Raw genomic sequence first — 20,971 nt, 5'->3', positions numbered from 1 at the left:
AGGTCAGGAAATCGAGACCACGGTGAAACCCCGTCTCTACTAAAAATACCAAAAAAAATTAGCCGGGCATGGTGGCAGGCGCCTGTAGTCCCAGCTACTCGGAGAGGCTGAGGCAGGAGAATGGCGTGAACCGGGGAGGCGGAGCTTGCAGTGAGCCGAGATTGCGCCACTGCACTCCAGCCTGGGTGACAGAGCGAGACTCCATCTCAAAAAAAAAAAAGAACTAATCAATAAGTTTGCCAAGGCTGCAGGATGCAAAGTAATATGCAAAAATTAATCTCCTTTCTATACAGTAGCAATGAGCAACCAAAAATTGAAATTAAGAAAATTATTTCATGTATGATAGCATAAAAAAATACACCTAGGAATAAATTAACAAAAGCCACAAAAATCTTAGATTTTGAAAAACAAATAAAAAAAAATTGAAATGAAAGATGACCTGAGAAAGCAGAAAGACACCCCATGTTCATGAATCAAATTATTTGACATTGTTTTGATGGCAATACTTCCTCAGACTGGCTACCTACAGATTCAATGCAATCTCCATTAAAATCTCAACTGACTTATTTGTGGAAACTGACAAGCTGGTCCTAAAATTCATATGAAAATCCAAGGGAACTAGAATAACCAAAACAATCTTGAAAAGAAGAACAAACTTGGAAGATTCATATTTCCCAATTTCCAAACTTACTACAAAACTGCAATAATCAAAGAACACTTCCATATAGATCAATGAAATAGAAGTAATGATGGTAGTGGCAGGCTGTCTGGAGCAGCCGCTACCATCACACCAGGTGCAGCAGGGAGGCGTGGCCAGGCCTGCAGGCTCCGTGGAGCCACTGGGAGCCGTGAAAAAGCAGGAGCCCTGCCCCTTCCAAGTTGGGGTAGAAGTACCCCAGGCACAACTGCAGCTACAGACCCAGGCCTCCTGCTCCGTAGAACAGGCAGGAGTGGTGCCCAAGTCATGGCTGTAGATCTAGACCTCCCACTCCACAGAGCAGGCAGGAGGCCTGCCCCGCTGGGCTCAGCTGCAGCTGCCCAAACTGTGGCTGCAGACCCAGGCTTCCTGTTTCACCAAGCAGGAAGGAGGCCCAGCCCTTCCCTTCACAGCTGCAGCTGTGGGCCCAGGCATCCCTGCACTCTTGGAGACCTGGGAAGGACCCCACTGCACTTGTAAGCTCAGAAATGCCTGCTCCCACTGCCTGGCTTCTCTCTGATATAAGCACCTGCTCCAATCTTTGAGCAAAGTCGGGGCCGAGTTCCGGCACTGTCACAGCCTGGCCGGGTGTGCACATGCTCAGGGCAGTGCTAACACACCAGCCCTCTGCCACCTTAGCCCTCCCTGGATTTTGGGCACCAATGAGCATAGGAGGGAACCTGAGGTGGGGCTGAAGTCAGCTCAGCATTGGCCCGCAGGTATCCCTTGGTACCTGCAGTCTGGACTCCATGAATGTCAGCAGGAGGCAGACAGGTTCCTGGGTGGAAGTGGGTGGGTCCCCAGTGAGGCTTCACTTTCAGGCCAGGGAGGGCCTGATGGCTGCCAGTTCCACAGACTGGAGTGGGAACTTGTAGTGCCTTTTCCAGGCCTATCCATGGCTGCCCATGGGCCATCTGGCATGCCCTTCCTCCCCTCTGAGGCCCATACAAGCCCCAGGCTCAGCCAGAGCTGAGCAGACATCAGGAGAACCAGCTGCAGAGAGGAGCTACCCAATCCAGGGCCTCCTCTCTGCTGCAACTCAAGCAGACATCAGGATAACCAGCTGCAGAGAGAAGCCACCCACTCTAGGGCCTCCTCTCTGCTGAGAGCTGCAGAGACGACAGCAGGACCTGCCTTCAGAGAGGAAATTCCCACTCCAGGGTCTTCTCTCTATTAGGAGCTGAACACTTGTCAGGACACCCTGGCTGAGGAAAGGAGCTACCCCTGTGGAAGACTGAACTGTTCTATTGCTCAATAAAGCTTCTCTTCATCTTGCTCACTCTCCACTTGTCTGTGTACCTCATTCTTCCTGGTTGCAGGACAAGAACTTGGGACTCACTGAATGAGGCTAAAAAAGATGTAACACAAACACATCTGAAACATTCCCCTTGCTTGCCACGTTGGGGGCAAAGAGGAGAGAAGAGAAGAGCTACAGCTCTTTGGGGAGCTCAGACCTGGGCTCCCCAAGCCAGGACTGTGACTCCCTCTTTGGGGCCTTGCAGTTCCTGGTGTCTGCAAGCTTCCAGGTGCCACCGTGTTCCCCGGTGCTGGTGGAAGCTGCTTGCCATGTACCTGGTCCAGCCACAACCTCACAGAGATTCGGTAACCCTGCTGGTACCTGGAGCTGCCCACCCCGTGGCAGCAGCCAGCGTATCTGACTGTGCAGTGGCCAGACCCCATGCTCACTCACACACCCCTTGCTGCTCCATGCCTGACTCCCATCTCCCTTGGAGGCATGGCACCTAGGCCAGTACCATGAGCTGAGTGCAGCCTGCCAGGCCGAGTGGGTGGAACAAGCCCAGTGGACCCTAGCAAAACTCAGGCAAAGGCATCACCAGCCACAGGTTTCTGGTCAGAAAAGCGACACCCCAAAGATTCTGTAACAGTAAAAGACCAGAAATAAGCCCTTACATTTATGGTCAATTGATCTTCAACAGGGTGCCAATACAATTCACTGGAAGAAAAGCAGTCTTCAACAAATGGTGAAGAAACAATTGGATATTCATATGCAAAAGAATAAAGTTGGACCCCTACCTCACATGATATATAAAAATTAACTCAAAATATATCTAAGAGATAAATGTGAGAGCTAAGCCTATAAAACTTTTAGAAGAAAATAACTCAAAATATATCTAAGAGATAAATGTAAGAGCTAAATCTATAAAACTTTCAGAAGAAAACATAGGAGTAAATCTTCATTACTTTGAATTAGGCAAAAATATGACATCAGAATCACAAAAAAATAAAAATAAAAAAAATTGGACATCATCAAAGTTTAAAGCCTTTGTGCTTAAAGGACACCACCAAGAAAATGAAAAGATCACCCACAGAATGGGGGAAAAAACTGTAAATTATACCTCTGATAAGTGACTGCATCTAAAACATACATGATTATTACAAATCAATGATAGAAAGACAAAGAATCCAATTAAATGTAGGCAAATTATCTGAATACACATTTCTCCAAAGATACACAAATGGTCAATAAGCTTATGAAAATATACTCAACATCATTTAACCATCAAGCAAATGCAACTCAAAACCACAATGAGGTATCACTCCATACCCATTAGAACGTCTACCATCAAAAAGAAGGATAATAACTAGTGTTGACAAGGATGTGGAAAAATTGAAACCCTCAAACACTGCTTCGGGGAATATAAAACAGTGTAGTCACTTTGGACAAGTCTGGCAGTTCCTCAGACAGTTAAACAGAGTTTCCATCTGATCCAGCAATTCCACTCCTAGTCATATACCCAAGGAAATAAAAACATGTCCACACAATAGCTTGTACATGAATGTTCATAGCAGCATTATTCATAATAGCCAAGAGTGGAAACAATTCAAATGTCCACCAACTGATAAATGGATATCTATAATGTATTATATCCACACAATGTAACATTATTCTGCAATAAAAAGAAGTGAACTACTGACATAAGCTACAATATGAATGAACCTTGAAAGCGTTATTCTAAGTTAGAGAAGCCAGTCAAAAAGGGATACAAAGTATATGATTTCACTTATATGAAATAACCAAAATAGGCAAATCTACAGAGAGAAAGTAGATTAGTGGTTGCCTAAGGCTTGGGAGCTTACGGGGAAATTATGGGTGACAGCTAAAAGGTATGGAATTTCTTTTGAGGTAATGAGCATTTCTAAATCTAAAATTGATTGTGGTGATGAATGCACAATTCTGTGATTATACTAAAAGCTACTGAATTATAAAAACAAAAAATTATCTAGGAATCTAACAATGCCCATCATATCCCAATTGTTTCAAATACTTATTTGTCTTCATCATTAGTAATACAATCAGAATCACATAAGGGAGAATCACAAAAAGAACCTGGGCATCTGACTTTTAAGCCAACAATCTATCTACCACATACCTGGATCTTCTGCTATTGAATAAAGAAAAGCCCCAAATCCTTGGTCAACTTACATACCTGGTCAAATGTCCATGCCAAATTTCTACAGGATAATTTGCTCCTCTAGATACTATTATCCTGATAAATAATAAAAGTAACCTGAAAATTATGAAAGATTCTCACTTATTGCAGATGGGAACATTTGGCCAGGGGAGGAGGGTTATAATGAATAGACTAATTTCTAAATATATGCCATTATATATTCTTCTCTATTTTCTTGCATTCCAGGTCTCCTTAACTAGATCTTCTCTACTAGAGTAGAAACCAGGTTTTCTGTATTACCCACAGCCAATGTATTACAAATTCACAGTCTTTCATACCTTGCCTTGTCAGACCACACACACAGAACAGGGCATCATAAAGTCCAGAGGGAGAGGGGATCTAGTATCTACTTCTTCATATTTATTTTGTTTAGCAGTCAAGATCTGAGGTTTGAGATTTTTCACACTTGTCTTTCATGGTGCCTGCTTGGCTCTCTTGCAAGTGTACTTTCCTTCCTTTCATTTCTTTTTTTTTATTTTGAAACGGAGTCTCGCTCTTTCGCCTAGGCTGGAGTGCAGTGGCGCTATCTCGGCTCACTGCAAGCTCCACCTCCCGGGTTCATACCATTCTCCTGCCTCAGCCTCCCAAGTAGCTGGGACTACAGGCACCTGCCACCATTCCCGGCTAATTTTTTGTATTTTTAGTAGAGACGGGGTTTCACCGTGTTAGCCAGGATAGTCTCGATCTCCTGACCTCGTGATACACCTGCCTTGGCCTCCCAAAGTGCTGGGATTACAGGCGTGAGCCACCGCACCCGGCCTCTAAAGCTTTTTAATAAACTTTCACTCCTGCTTTAAAACTTGCCTCAGTCTCTCCTTCTGCCTTATGCCCCTCAGATAAATTTTTCTTCTGAGGACACAAGAATTGAGGTTGCTGTAGACCCATATGGATTTGCCGCCAGTAACATATTTTGGTGGCATGTAACTTAGATACCCTCCACTGCCAACATACTTTGGTGCCTTGTGACTCAGATAATTTCTACTGCTAATATACTTTGGTGCTGTGTGACTCAGATATGTTCCCTAGTGGTAAGAGACCTCTATGCCTCACCTTCTTTGGCTAAAGGCATTCAACCCCCGTACACGGTTTTCTTCTCCCACCTTTTTTTTTTTTTGAGATGGGGTTTCGCTCTTGTTGCCCAGGCTGGTGCGCAATGGTGCAATCTTGGCTCACTGCAACCTCAGCCTCCCAAGTTCAAGCGATTCTCCTGCCTCAGCCTCCTGAGTAGCTGGGATTACAGGCATGCACCACCACACCCGGCTAATTTTTGTATTTTTAGTGGAGACAGGGTTTCACCATGTTGGTCAGCTGGTCTTGAACTCCTGACCTCAGGTGATCCGCCCTTCTTGGCCTCCCAAAGTGCTGGGGTTACAGGCGTGAGCCACGGTGCCCAGCCTCTCCTCCCTTTCTCAAAAAAAAAAAAAAAAAAAAAAAAATCTGAAGTTTTTCTATTACAATGAAAAATGATCAAATGACTCTCCTATCAATCATCCTCAGGCTCTATTAGAAACCTACTAGGGATATAAAAGAAGACAGCCTCACATGGCAACAAAAAAGTTTTTTTAAAACCTTTCCTATTGAAAAAAAAATCCAAAAGAGAAACCCAGCAAATACAGTTTCAAAACACACTTTGACCAGGAGAATAAATGTGTATGTGTTAAGGGATGGCCAGTCACCATGCACAATCCTTTTTCTTCCTTACAGCAGCCCATGAAAATAGATTACACACATTTTATAGACAAGGAAATTGAGGTTCCAAGACATTGAAGAGCTGGTGTCACAAAGCTAGAACTGGAACTCCAGATCTCCATCAGTCTGACTCTGAAACCTGTGCTCTTTCTAATGTAATAGCAACTGTTTTGCATGCTTCTCATCTGCTTTGGGAAGCTCTCCTCTGCATTCATTGAGAAATATCTCAAGATCTACCTCCTACTTTGGGCATTTGTATAATCCTCATCATACCAAAGAGGCATTCACACCCAACCGCACAAGGCCAATAGGGCAAAGTAGGGTTGTGAAGCTGAGACTTGCCTTGACACTCAATCCTTGGAAAATGAGAACCTATACCTTTCTCCAGCATACAGAACACCTTTGAACAAACCCATATCTCTCACAGACATGTATATTACCTTGCTTTCTCTGGGCTGACCCAGAACAGCCAGACTGTAATGACAACACCCCCACAATATGATCAGGGTCCATCACCACGCTTTGAGGCTGAAAGCAAACAACCATTAAAGACAGAACTGTTGATCCTTACAACTGCCAAAAGTCTGCATAGAAAGAGTCTCTGTTCCAGCCAAATTGGTCTGTTCACTGCTCCCACTCCGAAAATTGCATTTCTCTATATTTCTTCACCTCTGTGACTGTGCACACTGTTCCTTCTGTTTGATATAACACCCTTCTTCCCTTACCTGCTGGAATTCTGCCTGTGCTTCAAGAGCACTCTCTCTATGTGGTCTTCCTCAACCACTAACCTAATGCATTTAATTCGGTGAACTTAACACATTTACATAATTTTGAAATTAGCTCCATACTTCATTGTAACACCAATCCACTATTTCTTTATTATTGGCTCTTTTTTATTCTTTTTGTGTGGTTATGACTTGTTTCCTGCATTGCCAAACTCCACCATACATGCTTAGAAGATTTTGTTCCTTTGATTTCTCCACAAAACCTTGCATGGCACCTAGAACAGAGTAGGTGCTTCATAAATATTTTCAGTGGACTAATACTGAGGAACCCAGTATTAAAAATTAAAATTGTTTAGGTTACCTGATGATTATTAATTTGAATTCAATGATAGAGTGATCTCTCTTAAACTTAAAACCCATTGCCTAGGGGACTTTACTCCAAGTTTTTAACATGGCATTGAAGCTTTACAATGATCTGGCTTCTACCTACCTCTATAACACCAGCCCTCATCACCCACTCCAAACTCTCATCCCTTCCCCACACACATTTTATGTTCTAACCACTTACCTACCCATGTGTTGCTTCTTAAAATCACAGCAACCTCTTTCTGAAATGTTATTCTTCCATCCCTTACTCCTTCGCATTCAGCATGTAAAATACTCATATTTTTTTCCTTATACAGTTATCATCTTTTCCAAAGCCTTTCTTGGCTGCCACAACATTTAGCAAAATGACTACTCTTACCTTTATTTCCTGATTACAACCTTCTGGCACTGCATCTTCAATACTTTATTATATTTATTTGTCTATCTTCCCTACTAGCTTATGTGATCTTTGAGATGAAAATCACACACTATTCACCTTAATATTCCCAGTGTCAAGTATAATCCCTGCATAAACACACTGTAAATGTTTATTGAAGGTTGTTAAACATAACTAATTAACTCGCCTGATGACTAAATACGATAGAATGTGATTTTATTCAAAGTCTACCAGAAGACAGGCGAGAAAGATACTCATGATTAGTCCTTGGAGAGCAAACAAGAAAGCCACTTTGACCAAAGTAAATTCTTAATGCAAAGTAAATTCATGAATGTGTTCAACAGAAACAAAGCCTCAGTTAGATGAAAGTTTTCATGGGGCTACAAACTCTAAATCCCAAGACATTTTGTCTTGGGAAGGAGTAAGGGATGGAAGAATAACATTTCAGAAAGAGGTTGCTGTGATTTTAAGAAGCAACGCATGGATAGGTAAGGGGTTGGAACATAACCCATTAACTCTAAGGAGATTTTCAAAAGCAGAAAGAGCTTTCTTACCTGTGCTCCAGTTCTCGAATGGACAGTATCACTCCTGAAGTGGATGGCTTCTGCTGTACAGTGGCCAAAAAGGTGAATTCACTCTTGTTCCGGAACAGCTGAATTAATTTCTCACTCACATGAGGAGCTGCATGGATCTCTCTTTCTATGTCTAGGAATCAAGAAGAAAAGCAAGAGGAAACAAGAGTGAAGAAGGAGAGGAGAAGAGGAAGGAGAAGGAGAAGGATAGAGAAGAAATACAGGAGAAAGAGGAGAGGGGAGATGAGAAGGAAGAGGAGAAAGATCCATGGTTAAAAATGTCATGTCCAAAGAATCCAGATTGCATTTTTCATTTTCCTCTCCTGTCAATAGTTTTCATTTTCAGGCACCATTCCCCACTCCCTACAGCTGCATTCATTCAATACAAATCCCAGAAATGCTATCTCTGTCACCATGCCCACTTGTCACTTTGACAAGTTCACAATTGGCCAGACAGTGATTTTCTGGCAGGAATTTTGATGGGACACTGAGCAATTCAGTTTGCTGCAAACAGATTAGGTTGCTGTAAATAAGGTGAGAGGTAGTCAGATAAATGTGGTCCTAAATTCAGAGCATCTTGGGATAATAAGACCCAAATGCCACTTAGCATCCTCCAATTTCACTTTTTCCATGGACACAGCTTCCTTCTCCCCACAATGTGTATAGGAAACCTGTCCTTGCCTTGTACCTAGCAGATATTTACTAGCACTAATAATGTCAGACAACTCTGCCTTTGCTTAAAGAATAAATACAAGGCATGCTCATGCTCCACGCCCATGCCTGGAATTTCTCCATAAGCATGCAATGGATGACTTTCCTCATGAAATATTTATTGAAGTTGAGGCCGATTCAGCAGGCCTAGAGGTGTGTGATTCCAGCTAATCCTGCTCCTAGACAAGAATGTTTCTTTCTCCAACATCAGCATAATGAGAGACATCCATCACTTCATACCCAGACTCACCCTTGTCATGATAAACTGGGTGTTACTCATTATTTTACACTACATTTTTCTGGCATCAGAAAGGGGCACTAAGGGAGCAAAGTTAGAGAAGATTATTCAGAGGATGATAAATGAACATTAGAAGTGTGTTTGGTGGCCTCCTCTCACATCCTGACCATCTCCTCTGACTGCAAGATAACTACTTGGTTATTTCTCCAGGACTACATGGGAAGCCCTTGAAAAACCTAGAACTTCAAAGGCTGCACTGCCCAAGCAATATCACAGACTGGTATATGGACCTTGAAGAATCTCATCCTAAAGAATGGCTTCTGAATAAGATATCCTTCAATTCTTGACCTCGGGCCTCAGTCCTCTCATCTGCAAAATGAGGGGGTGGATTAGGTGATCCCTTAGAGCCTTCCCACCTTAGCCTTCTATAATTTTTTGAATTGCTGCTTCAATTTTATAACACAGAAAAGAACAACACAGTCTTTCCCACCTGTAAGTATCTAGGCTATGAATGGCAGAAAGCAATGTTTGTCCTCCACCATGGAGACACCCAAACCAGGCAGACCAGTCTACCAGTATAAAACCTACCTGCACAATAGTAGCAAAGCCTTCACTACTTAATTCTTAAGTGGCATGCTGTCAGCTTTTATCAAGCATTGAGATAAGAGATAGCCACTTGAAAAATGCTTCTATACCTTCTACAAAATCCCAGCCAAAGACATTCCAGATGACATTTAAAACCTATTAAATGTGTGAGCAAATCACTCTGTAAACTAGAGAGTATTAGAAAATGTTTGCTAATATTATTTTTATTATCTTTTTTTTTTTTGAGATGAGGGTCTTACTCTGTCACCAGGTTGAAGTGCAGTGGCATGATCTTGGCTCACTGCAGCCTCCACCTCCCAGGCTCAAGCAATCTCCCACTTCAGCCTCCCAAGTAGTTGGGACCACAGGTGTGTGCCACCATGCCCACCTTTGTTTTTTTTTGTTTTTTTTTTGTATTTTTGGTAGAGACAGGATTTCCCCATGTCGCCCAGGCTGGTCTTGAACTCCTGAGCTCAGGGGATCCACCCACCTTGGCCTTCCGAAGTGCTGGGATTACAAATGTGAGCCACTGCACCCTATTATCATTACTTCTAAGCAAAGATCATCTTAATAAATTCATCTACAAGTAATGTCAAAAAAAAATTCAACTCTTACAATTAAGTTATATGTTTACTTTTTACTTTTTTCTTCTTTACTCATCAATTAGAAATCAACTGATTGGTAGCAGATGCCTGAATTTCAGGATTGTAAAGCTTGGGCCCGAAGAAAAGAGAGCCATAAGCGATCAGCAATGCCTGCTGGAGGAAATGGATATGAATATCCTATCAGCTATGGGTATCGTCATCTCTCACTCAGTTCTCCCTGAGTGATATGATCCAACCCCATGGCCAATGGCCTCCCACTTTATATCTGCAGCCCTAACCTCTCCCTTAAGCAGAAAATTCAAATGTTCACCTTCAAGCATTTCAAATTGTAATGTACCTACAGTGAAGCCTGTTCTCTTCCCTCCACTCTCAATTTTCTCACAGAGGTCCCAGTCTTAGTAAACGCTCACACCCTGTTCCTCAAGTCAAAAAACTAGAAATTGCCCTTGATTTTTCCCTTTTCTCCGCTCTCCATATCCAATCTAAAAACAAATCAAGTGGGCTCCCATGTCTGGAATCTGTCCACTTCTTCCCAACTTCACTCTTAAAACTCTTGCCCAAGCCACTATCATTGCTCCCTAGGGCACTTCCAATGATCTCCTTCCCGCTTCCATACTGCCTTCTTTTCATCATTCTTCACACTGTGTCGTTAACATGCTCTTTTTAAACCCTAAGTCCGAGTCATTTCAGCCTCCTGCTTAAAATCCTCCAATGGCTTCCCATTGCTCATAGGATTGCTCATAGGATAAAATCCAGTCCCTTCAGCATGCCTGCAAAGTTGCACACAAACTGATTCTTGCCTGCCTCTCCTACCCCATTCACACTCTTCTCCTTGGTTGCTAGAGGAGCACACCAGGCCCACTCCCACCTCAGATCTTCATGCCTGTCCCTCTGCCCACAGTGCTCTTCTCTCTCCTTTTCACGTCCCTGACTCCTTCTCCTTCAGCTTTCACTGTAAATGCAATCTTCTGGCCTCTCCAAGGCAGGTTCTGCATTAATGTCCCTCTAATGCTCCAGTCTGGGTATTTTCTTCATTTGACTTGTCATAATATATGTATTGCAATCCATGTATTATTTGCTGATATCATTTATCACAGTCTTGTTTCAAGTTTGTTACCTCATATTATTTCCTTTCTTTTCCCACTAGACTGTAAGTTCCACGAGGGCAGGCATACTTATTTATCCAGTGTTTTATCCACAGTTCTTAGTGCCTGACACAAAACAGGCATCCAATAAAGGTTTACTGAATTAATTAATGTATTTTCCATTTATTTTTCTCATTTATATTGTTACTTCAAGTAACCACATATATTATGGTCAGAAAATAATGTATCTTTTGGAAAACCAGGAGATAAATGGGTCCTTCTCAAATGCTCATGGCCATGAAAATTTATTTTAATCATGTTTGGTGCTAAATAAGCCCCATGTCTTTTCAGAACACCCCCACTTAATAGTCTGATCTAGTCCTGCCAACCTTCTGCTCACTCAATCCTCCAAGAAAATGGAACATTTCTTATGCTGACTTTTCTTATTTCTTTTTATAAATGATTGGCACACGGAAGTAAAGAGACCCCCATTAGCACTCACTAGAGTGAAATGTAAGAAACATCTGTTTTGATACATTGAGGTTTTATGTGCATTCTCACTTTCAGAGAAGCCCTTTCAAGTAAATTTTGACCATGATTCAGATGTTAAAAAAACACCAACAAGAGTAATTCTATTTCTTACAATATGCAGGCAGAAACACTGGACAGGATTCAAAGGACTGAGATCACTCTGAGTTTTGCAGATGACTAGCTGTGTGACTTTGGATAAAGTACCTTACCTCTCTGAACTTCACACTCTACATCTGAAAATTAAGACCACTAAATTCCATGATCTCCAAGTTCTTTCTTAGTCTTGACATTTCATTTCAGTTAATCACTTGATCCTGCTCATAGCTGCATAGCAAAAGAGAGCACTGAGAGCAAATTCCATCTATTAAGAAACCTAGATTCTACTACAATTTTTCTCCTCTGCTGATTTTCCAAATTAACATAAAACATAAAGTTGTCAACTATTAAAAATAGTGATATGTCACCTACTTTGCAGCAGCCTGCTTTTTTCCTGGAGTTAAAAGAGCAATGAATGAAACCCAATTAATGGGAACCTATAGTGAATATTGTACTTCCATACTCAACCACTACAATATGTGTTTGCTATATTACTTAAGAATATTCAATTCTGCTAGAGATAACAAGAAAAACAAATGGGACAGATAAAGCCCATAAGAAGTGCTAAATATAGAGAGCAAGTTAGAAACCTGTGAAACATGCTAAACATAGATTGAATACGTGGAACATAAGTGTGTTGAACACAGATAAAAAGGATTGAATAAGAGTGTTACTTACAAGTACAATGGGATGGGAGGACCAAGTCATAATGTGCATATCATGCCACCTTCAGAATGACAGTCATGTCATCCCTAAAACAACACCCATCATTGACATCCATTTCATTTCCATTCTGGCCCGACATGTACTATCCTTGAGAAATGCTAATAAAACCCATCACTGCTCACCAAATTAACTGGTGAATTACAGTTGTAGCCAGGATTACTTGCTCCTGAGTATTTCCAATAGAGGAAGCATGTGGGCTCCGGAAACCTCCCATTTGCTGAGCCCCCTCCCTTTTCGTTAACCTCAGCTCCAGTCCTCATAATCACACCATCATCAAAGAAGCTGATGCAGCAGAGAGAGAGAGGGAAAAAAAAAAAACCAGAATATATGAGCAATGAATAACACAGGAACTGGGTGGGCTGGTGCTTCCCGCTGCTCACATTCAATCCTACATGTGTTAACCTACTCCATCTCTTTCCCCTGCTTCCTCCTAGATATTTTAAACATGATTCAAGTATTTGAATTTAGTCTCTCCGTGAGGCTTTCCATTTTGTAACCTCTGGGGGTGTCCTTGGAGGCTACCATTGCATAAAGGTAGTTTTGCATACAACAACCACTTAAAGTGAATATTTCACATTTCTAAAATGGGGGAAAATGGCGTTCCGAATACTCAGGTTTTACATGTCCTAGTTAACAAGTGCTAACTCAGCAGCAAGAGTTAAGTGCTTTTTCTTTCCCAGGATAAAACGGCTATACCTAGTCATTTTTAAAGAAAGACTAAAAATGCTAATATGATGATTAAACATCAGCAAAAAAAAAAAAAAAAGTGCTGGGTGAAGGGAGGAGATGGGAGAAGGAAAGAAATTAAATGAGTTATTCACACACTCTTCTCTGCCTCAAATAGAAGCAACTTCATTTCCCTCTTCCCTGATGTATAGAGTGAGGATGGTGGTGAATTTCATTGTCAACAAACATATACCTTGCTTCCCCTGTGCCACGCACTGTGGTTGGCACTGGGGGAATAAAAGTAAAAATACAGTTTCTGCCCTGGAGGATAGACACATAAGAAAGACAGTTTCCTTATGACAATAGTTACAGAATAGGACAGTACACAAAAAAAACAGAGGAGGCCCATAGAGATTGGGGATGACATCATGGAGGAGATATCATTGAACGTGACTCTAGAAACACGAATAAGCATTGACTAGACAGGAGAGAGGGAGAAGAGGGCACTCACTGCAGCAGCATTGTATGGCTGTGAACTCACGTGTTTTACATTATCCTGGCATTTTTCTTTTTTTGCAAGTGTATCTCTTACTACAAGTTCAGAAGAGAAAGCAGCTACTTAACCTAATATTGGAGCAAATTCTCAGGCCCCTGATTGGCCAACCGGTACCATATTAGCACAAAGCAGACCAAGAGGCAAAATCCCCACCAGTGCACAGCTAAGAATCAGCAAATCAAGGTGGGAAAAGCAGCAGCAGCCAGAAACACATAAACACAAATGCACCAAGGCAGCCCGCCTCAGCCTTGATGGTAGAGAATGCAAGCAACATTTCAGTAACTACACTGAGAACCTCAAAATATAGCAAACTCCTGATGTAGACAGGCCACATCCTTCTAGCCTGAGTGCCACATAGGCTCATGGTAAGAATGGCCCCAAAAGGTAAAGCAACGTTTCTTAATTTGAAATGACAATTGGCTTTTCATTTCTGAATATAGAGGAAATTTGTCAATTCAGAACTGCCAACCATCAGTGAGGCAATTTCTGGTTTTAGAGGATAGGAGGCATGTGTCCCACTACTTGGTCTTGTGACCCTTAAGGATGTCAGATGTTATTCATCCAAGCAACTTTCAAAAAAACAGAAATCACTAGAAGACTCCCAGTTAACGTGTAAGGGATGTTCATCTCCACTAACAAGTTCACAATAATATTGCATTAAACCTCCATTTGTTCCAGAAGCTGGAATGAGAAAAATCAAACGTGTATGTCTTATTACTGTGCCAAGGGCAGGGCTAATGTTCTGCACACGTCATCTCACAGTAACTTTAGGAGAAGACATTGTTATCATTCCTACTTTACAGATGACCAAACTAAAGCTTACAGAATTTAAATAATGTTCTAAAGGACACTGGGCTAGGAAGGCTTGGTGCTGAGATTTCAACCCGGCAGGCTGGTTCCATGAGCTACACTCTTAACTGTGCTATACCTGCTATTCGCCAATATGTGTGATCTCAGTGCTTGATATTAATCAAGGGTAAATCACCACGATACATCCAGTGCCTGGCACTTTTGTGTTCACTCAGGAAATATTCATTGAATAAATGAACGAACAGTCTATTTGTACATCCCTTATGAGGTAAATACCAACACATCTCCATTTTACAGGTGAAGGAACTAAGGCACAGAGAGGTTTCATGACTTGCCCACGGTCACACGACGAGTGGAGACAAAGCTGACTCTTGCCCCAGCAGAGTCAACTGTGATATTCCATGGCATTCAACTGATGCTTCTGCTTATTTTTCATCCTCCTCCCTTTCCTCTCCCCCACAGCCCACACTCCCACATTCCAGCACCACAAGCCTCACATCCCTTCTTCCCAGGGCCATGTTCCTCCCCATTTTGGTACACTCCCATCTGCAGCAACCTCTGTCTTCTCTCCCTCCTTTTCTGATAACAGGTTAATTGTTACTCCTCAGGCCAGCTTTCTCTGACCACCCCAGGCCAGCTCAGGTTCCTGTCTTTATTTATCTTCATTGTACTTATCACAATTGTCAGAGATTATGCATATAATCATTTACATGTGTAATCATTTTATTAAGTGCAATATATACATATATATTTTATTTTATTTTATTTTTATTTATTTTTTTGAGACAGGATCTCACTCTGTCACCCAGGCTGTTGCCCAGGCTGGATCATGGTGCGATCTTGGCTCACTGCAACCTCCACCTCCCGGGTTCAAGCGATTCTCCTGCCTCAGCCTCCTGAGTAGCTGGGACTACAGGCACCTGCCACCACGCCCGGCTAATTTCTGTATTTTTGGTAGAAGATGGGGTTTCGCCATGTTGCTCAGGCTGGTCTCAAACTCGTGGGCTCAAGTGATCCACCCACCTTGGCCTCCCAAAGTGCCAGGATTGCAAGCATGAGCCACGGCCCCCGGCCAAGTGCTATATTTATTCCCCAATAGACTGTAAGTCCCATGAAGAATTGCCTACCAATATGTACACTACACCTAGCACAGTACCTGGTACATGGTTAAGCCTCAAATCTTTGTCACATTAATAAATTATATCTTGGCTCCAAAGTCTGGAACACAACATAAGAAAAAAGGCTTACCAAATACACGCAAATATAACCCAAACCTGTTGAGAAAAAGTACATTCAAGTAATGAGCTGCCTAAGGAATAATTAAGCCAGTTCAATGTCCCCAACTCTTCCATTAGGGCACTAAACCTAAGGCATCTTGTGACACACGGTATTAACCAATTTTTTGTAATTACTGTGCCATTCGATCAAAAGAGATTCTGGTACCCCCCTAATTTTGCTAATTAGATAGGTACTATAAGGCAGATGAGCTCTTCTTAAAAACATTTGACAATACTACTAAGGAAAATCAATGCATCCCCTGTTGCTAAGAAATTAACAACATGTAGCCACTCCTCTTTAGGCTGCCTCTCCACACTGCCACCCACCAGCAATCAAGTCCCCTTATCCATCCCCCTCATCCCCATACCTCCCACCGCATCTCAGTGAGAAACAGAGGAATAAAGAGAGAGTTAAAGTATGAATGCCAGCTCCATCTGAATCACAAGACAGGAGAACAAAAAGCAAAAGAGTGGTGAAAAGACTTTTATAATACGATTAAGAGTGCATTATATAGTCAAGAAGCTATCCAACAGTAGAGAATGGCTAAGTAAGTTAGGATATATACACACACCCCATGGAAAATTATGTATGGTAATATAATGATATGAAAGGCGTTGAAATAACATAGGAAATGTCCAGCCAATACTCTGAAACAGGTATACAATAGTACATACAGCGTCATATCAAGTCTATGGTAACATAAAATTTATTTTGTGATGCATAGCAGATAGATAGGCATGACCTTCAATTTTGTCAGCAATTGGGAGCTAACATGGGTGAAATTTTTCTTCTTTCCACATGTCTGAACTTTCCAAATCTTCTCTGAGAGTTATTGCAAGAAAAACAACGTTTATGCTAAAATATATGAGCTCATCATAGAAATGGGAGAATCAAGAAGGACATCCTACAAAAGAAGAAAATAAGCACCAATCACCTTGCTTTCAGTCCCACAATTGTGTATCCTTAAATCAGTGAAGACAACAGGGTTTGTTTTTTTTTTTTTTTTTTTTTTTTTTGGCAATAACTGACCAGCAACCCTCCTCAGATGCCATTTTAATACACACTGATTGTCGAGAGTCTGAGAACCCCAAGGGTGTACTCATCACATAGTGTACAAAACTCTAAGCACCAAAGGTTGCTGGGTGCAAGCAAGAACATCAGTTCCAGCAAGAGATGCTCTTGATGTTCTTATAAAGACATGAGGGCAGTCCTTGCCCTGCCCTCTGCTACCTACCCATCCACTTATTTATTCATTTGTTCATTCATCCTTAACTTTAAAAACCTTTACTGAGCACTCCCTGAACCAGCACTGTGGACAAAAAACTAAGACACACCTTCTATTCATGAGGAGCTGAAAGTCTAGTAATAAAGACACAAACAAAAGTGAATGGATCCTGCTCAGCTTTTCAGTTCAGGGATATAAGAAAAGTAGAGCCAAGCACGGTAGCATATGCCTGTAATCTCAGCTACTCAGGAAGCTGAGACGGAGGATAAATTGAGCCCAGGGATTCTAGTCTATCCTGAGGAACATAGTGAGAAGACCCTATCTCTAAGAAGAAAGAAAGAAAAAAAAAAAAAGAAAGAGGAGGAGGAAGGAAGAAAGAGAAAGAAAGGAGAGAGAGGAGAGAAGGAAAGAAAAAAAGGAGAGGAAGGGAGGGAGGAAAAAAGGAAGGGAGGGAAAGAAAGAAAGGAGGGAGAGAAGAGGGGAGAGGGGGAGGGAAGGAAGGAAGGGAAGGAGGGAGGGAGGGAAGGTAAGTAGACTGGATGGGAGGGGAGGGGATGGGAGGGGAGGGGGAGGGAAGGAGGGAGGGAGGAAGGGAGGGAGGGAAAAAGGAAGGGAGGGAGGGAGGAAGGAAGGAAGGAAGGAAGGGAGGGAGGGAGGGAGGGAGGGAGGGAGGGAGGGAGGGAGGGAAGGGGACGGGAGGGGAAGGGAGGGAGGAAAAAAGGAACGGAGGGAAAGAAAGGAGAGACAGAAGAGAAGAAAGAGAGAGGGGAAAAAAAGGTCATGTTTGGGTCATGTCATCATAGGTCTGAAATCATCTGGAGCAGGACCAGAGCGTGAGTCCCTCATCAGGGACTTAATCTTCCAGGTAAGAGGCAATGTAGGGTAGTGGTTAAGAGCTCAGGCTCTGAAGCCTCACTGTTTGGTTAAGATTCCAGTTTCAAGCCAGGCATGGTGGCTCACACATGTAATCCCAGCACTTTGGGAGGCTGAGGCAGGCAGATCACTTAAGGTCAGGAGTTCAAGACCAGCCTGGCCCACATGGCAAAACCCCATCTCTACTAAAAATACAAAAATTAGTCAGGCCTGGTGGCATGTGCCTGTAATCCCAGCAACTTGGGAGGCTAAGGCAGGAGAATCGCTTGAACCTGGGAGGAGGAAGTTGTAGTGAGCCAAGATGGCGCCACTGCACTCCAGCCTGGGCGACAGAGAGCCAGACTCCATCTTAAAAAAAAAAAGAAAAAAAAAAAATCCAATTTCACATCTTATCACGTATGTAACCTTGGATAAGTTAATCTCTCTGTGCCTCAGCTTCCTCATTTTTACAAATGAGAATAAAAGCACATCTACCCATGGGGATAGTATAAAGATTAAATCAATAAGTACATGTTAAACTCTCAAAACTGTCTTCCACATAAGAAGCACATGACAACTGTTAGCTTATTTGGTATACAGCCAGGACAGGCCCTGGGTCCTGTAGGATGGGTGGGGTACCAAGCTATGGCAGCAGCCACCATGCCAAAAGAGCCTTGGTGCTGCAGCTGGGCTGAAGTAAAGGTCACACTGATGGTTGGTTATGGCTGTGGCCCAGCAGGAGAGCATTGAGCAGGTGAGCAGGGGTTGCCAGCCAGGGTTGGAGGCGTGGTTAGTGGTCAGTTCTAACTCTTCTGTTAAAACAAAAATTGAAAATTGGGCAGAGACTATGGGACTTCCAACCACTCCAATCTAAGTCCAGCCAGCCAATTTCCAAACAGTTCTGAATTTTTTATTTTTACTAGATGTCAAGCTAAGAACTTTATATATGCTAATTTAATCCTCATAGCAGCCTAGTGGTGTCAGCATTGCTATCTCCATTTTACAGATGAAATACGAAAAGTTAAAACGTGTTCTACTAAGTAGTCTAGCTGGAATTCAAACCCAGATCTGTCTAAAGCCAATCATAAGGCACCACTGTCCCTCAGCACCATCTATTGGCTCAGACAAACCAGTGTTTGAATCCCAGCTCTGCCAAGTACCTGCTGTAAGACCTTAGGTAGCTGTTTTCCTTCCTTCATCCTTGAGTTGCCTCATCTGTAACACTCACCTTCCAGGGTTCAGGAATGAATGAAGAATGAATGAATGAATGAACGAATGAATGAATGAAAAGTCCCTAATATTTAGGTAATAGGCACCTTATGACATTTCTGAGATGCTTTAAAAAAATGCTCAGATATCTAGACACTAAAGTCAGGGCTTTAACATTTTCTAAGCATATTCATATACATGATAATATTTCAAATTCATAAAACCAATTAAATGGGCATTAATAGCCTCACTTTAAAGATGAAGAATCTGTGGTTTATAGAAAATAAGTGACTTATCCAAGATCTCACCTCTAGCAAGTAGCAGAGATGTGTCTGTGACTCCCACTTTGTAGCTTATTGTGTGTATTTGTTTGGCTTCCCTAGTCCCCAACATGAGAGCATCATTACACTTCTCTACTCCAATGCTATGCCTCCCCTACGTAGCAGCACTCCTCCTCCCACAGCCTAAACTACTCCGTATATTAAGGGTGTCATCTCTAGCCTGCTTTAAAAGTTTGGTGGGCTGATCTAATTATAATTCATTCCCTTTTGTGCACAGTCCTAATTCTCAGGCATGAAAGAGACATTTTTAAATGCCGTATTGGCCCTGACCTTGCCACATCTACTCAGATTCAATAGTAAACAGTAGGGCATCATGTTCAACTGCCAAGCTCTGTAATTTATGATTATTCATTATAGATCACTTTTACATGTTACTTCAAATGCTGTTTTTCAAGAATAAAAATCTGCCCGCATTGAAATGCACAGTGATTTTAATATGCAAACCTCCTACAGAGATGATGTCTCATTTTAATTATTGTTTCGGTTTAATGGGTTTTCATTAAATTAGAGGATGGAGCAATTACTAGGGTGAACAGCTCATGTTTCAAAGGTAAGCTCCTGTGGCTCCGTGGGCAAAAAGACAGTTGTGGCATAGAGAAGCAGAAAGACACACTCTTCTGAATAAGCTTGTATTCAGCCTGACAGAAAACAGCACCGGATAGATTTTTCCCCAGCTTCAAAATACAGCTGGCATCCCCTCTCTGTGATGCGCAAACAGCTCTAAGAGTATCTTTAGAACTTAGAGGTATCTTGGGGTATCTTAATCATATGACTTTTCTATCAGGAATCTACGCTTCCCTGTCATCAGACTAGAAAGTGCTCTTAAAAGTCCATAGCCTGCAAAGCGATATGTCAAACCACAGGAAAATACTCCTGACGAAATTGTCTTCTCTCTCACACACAAGTAATTTAGTTGGTTTAGTGGATTAATGTCTGACTTCCCACCCCTGGGAAATTGGTCCAACTTCAGCATAGGATGCAATGACCAAAATCTTATTAATTAGCAAACCGTCAGAGGCTTAATGAGAAATGACTTTGGTGGCCTCAGCAATATTTCACCCCGGAAACTGCACAGATTTGACACTCAGGGACCAACAGGGCAGCATTACCTCAGATGGAGGCAAAGGAATTAATGAGAAGTAGGAAAGGAGTGGAGAGTGAGAGGTAAAGTTGGCTTTATTGGGGTCCTAGAGGTCAGTGGTGAGGGACATGACTCAGTACTTGGGGAGGGGAACCCTCTGCATTGCAGAAGCCTGCACTTGGGGAGATGGAGGGGCCTTAGTAAGCTTCAAATATGTAATTTCTTCTCTCCAATTGAACCAAAGGAGAGAGCCGGGGCAAGCTAGAGGGGTCTTTCCAGAAACAACTGTGCAGGTTCTTTCTGGAAAGACCCCTCTGTCCAGTGCAGATCTGGCTACAATGTGTGCCAAATAAATAGTACAGGAGCCTCTCACCTTGCTATCAGAAGGAGGGGAAAAATTCTTTTCCACAGCAACCAGGAGTCATGAAGCAATGTCAGTCCCTGGTGAACCAGCAGG

General features: G+C 42.3%; 1 protein-coding gene across 2 annotated transcripts in view; it reads right to left on the bottom strand.

The window, feature by feature from the left end:
* Positions 1 to 20,971, bottom strand: part of NELL1 (neural EGFL like 1) — a 915,720-nt gene that overhangs the window by 796,544 nt on the left and 98,205 nt on the right. For both annotated transcript variants that reach the window (XM_030829406.1, XM_030829407.1), the window contains exon 3: positions 7,902 to 8,052. In XM_030829406.1, coding sequence (XP_030685266.1) covers positions 7,902 to 8,052 — 151 coding nt within the window. The remainder of the gene's footprint in view (positions 1 to 7,901; positions 8,053 to 20,971) is intronic.

Source organism: Nomascus leucogenys, chromosome 15, assembly GCF_006542625.1.
Source record: "Nomascus leucogenys isolate Asia chromosome 15, Asia_NLE_v1, whole genome shotgun sequence".
NCBI lineage: Eukaryota > Metazoa > Chordata > Mammalia > Primates > Hylobatidae > Nomascus > Nomascus leucogenys.
Note: the sequence above shows the minus strand (reverse complement) of the source record. Positions and strands in the feature narration are given on the sequence as shown.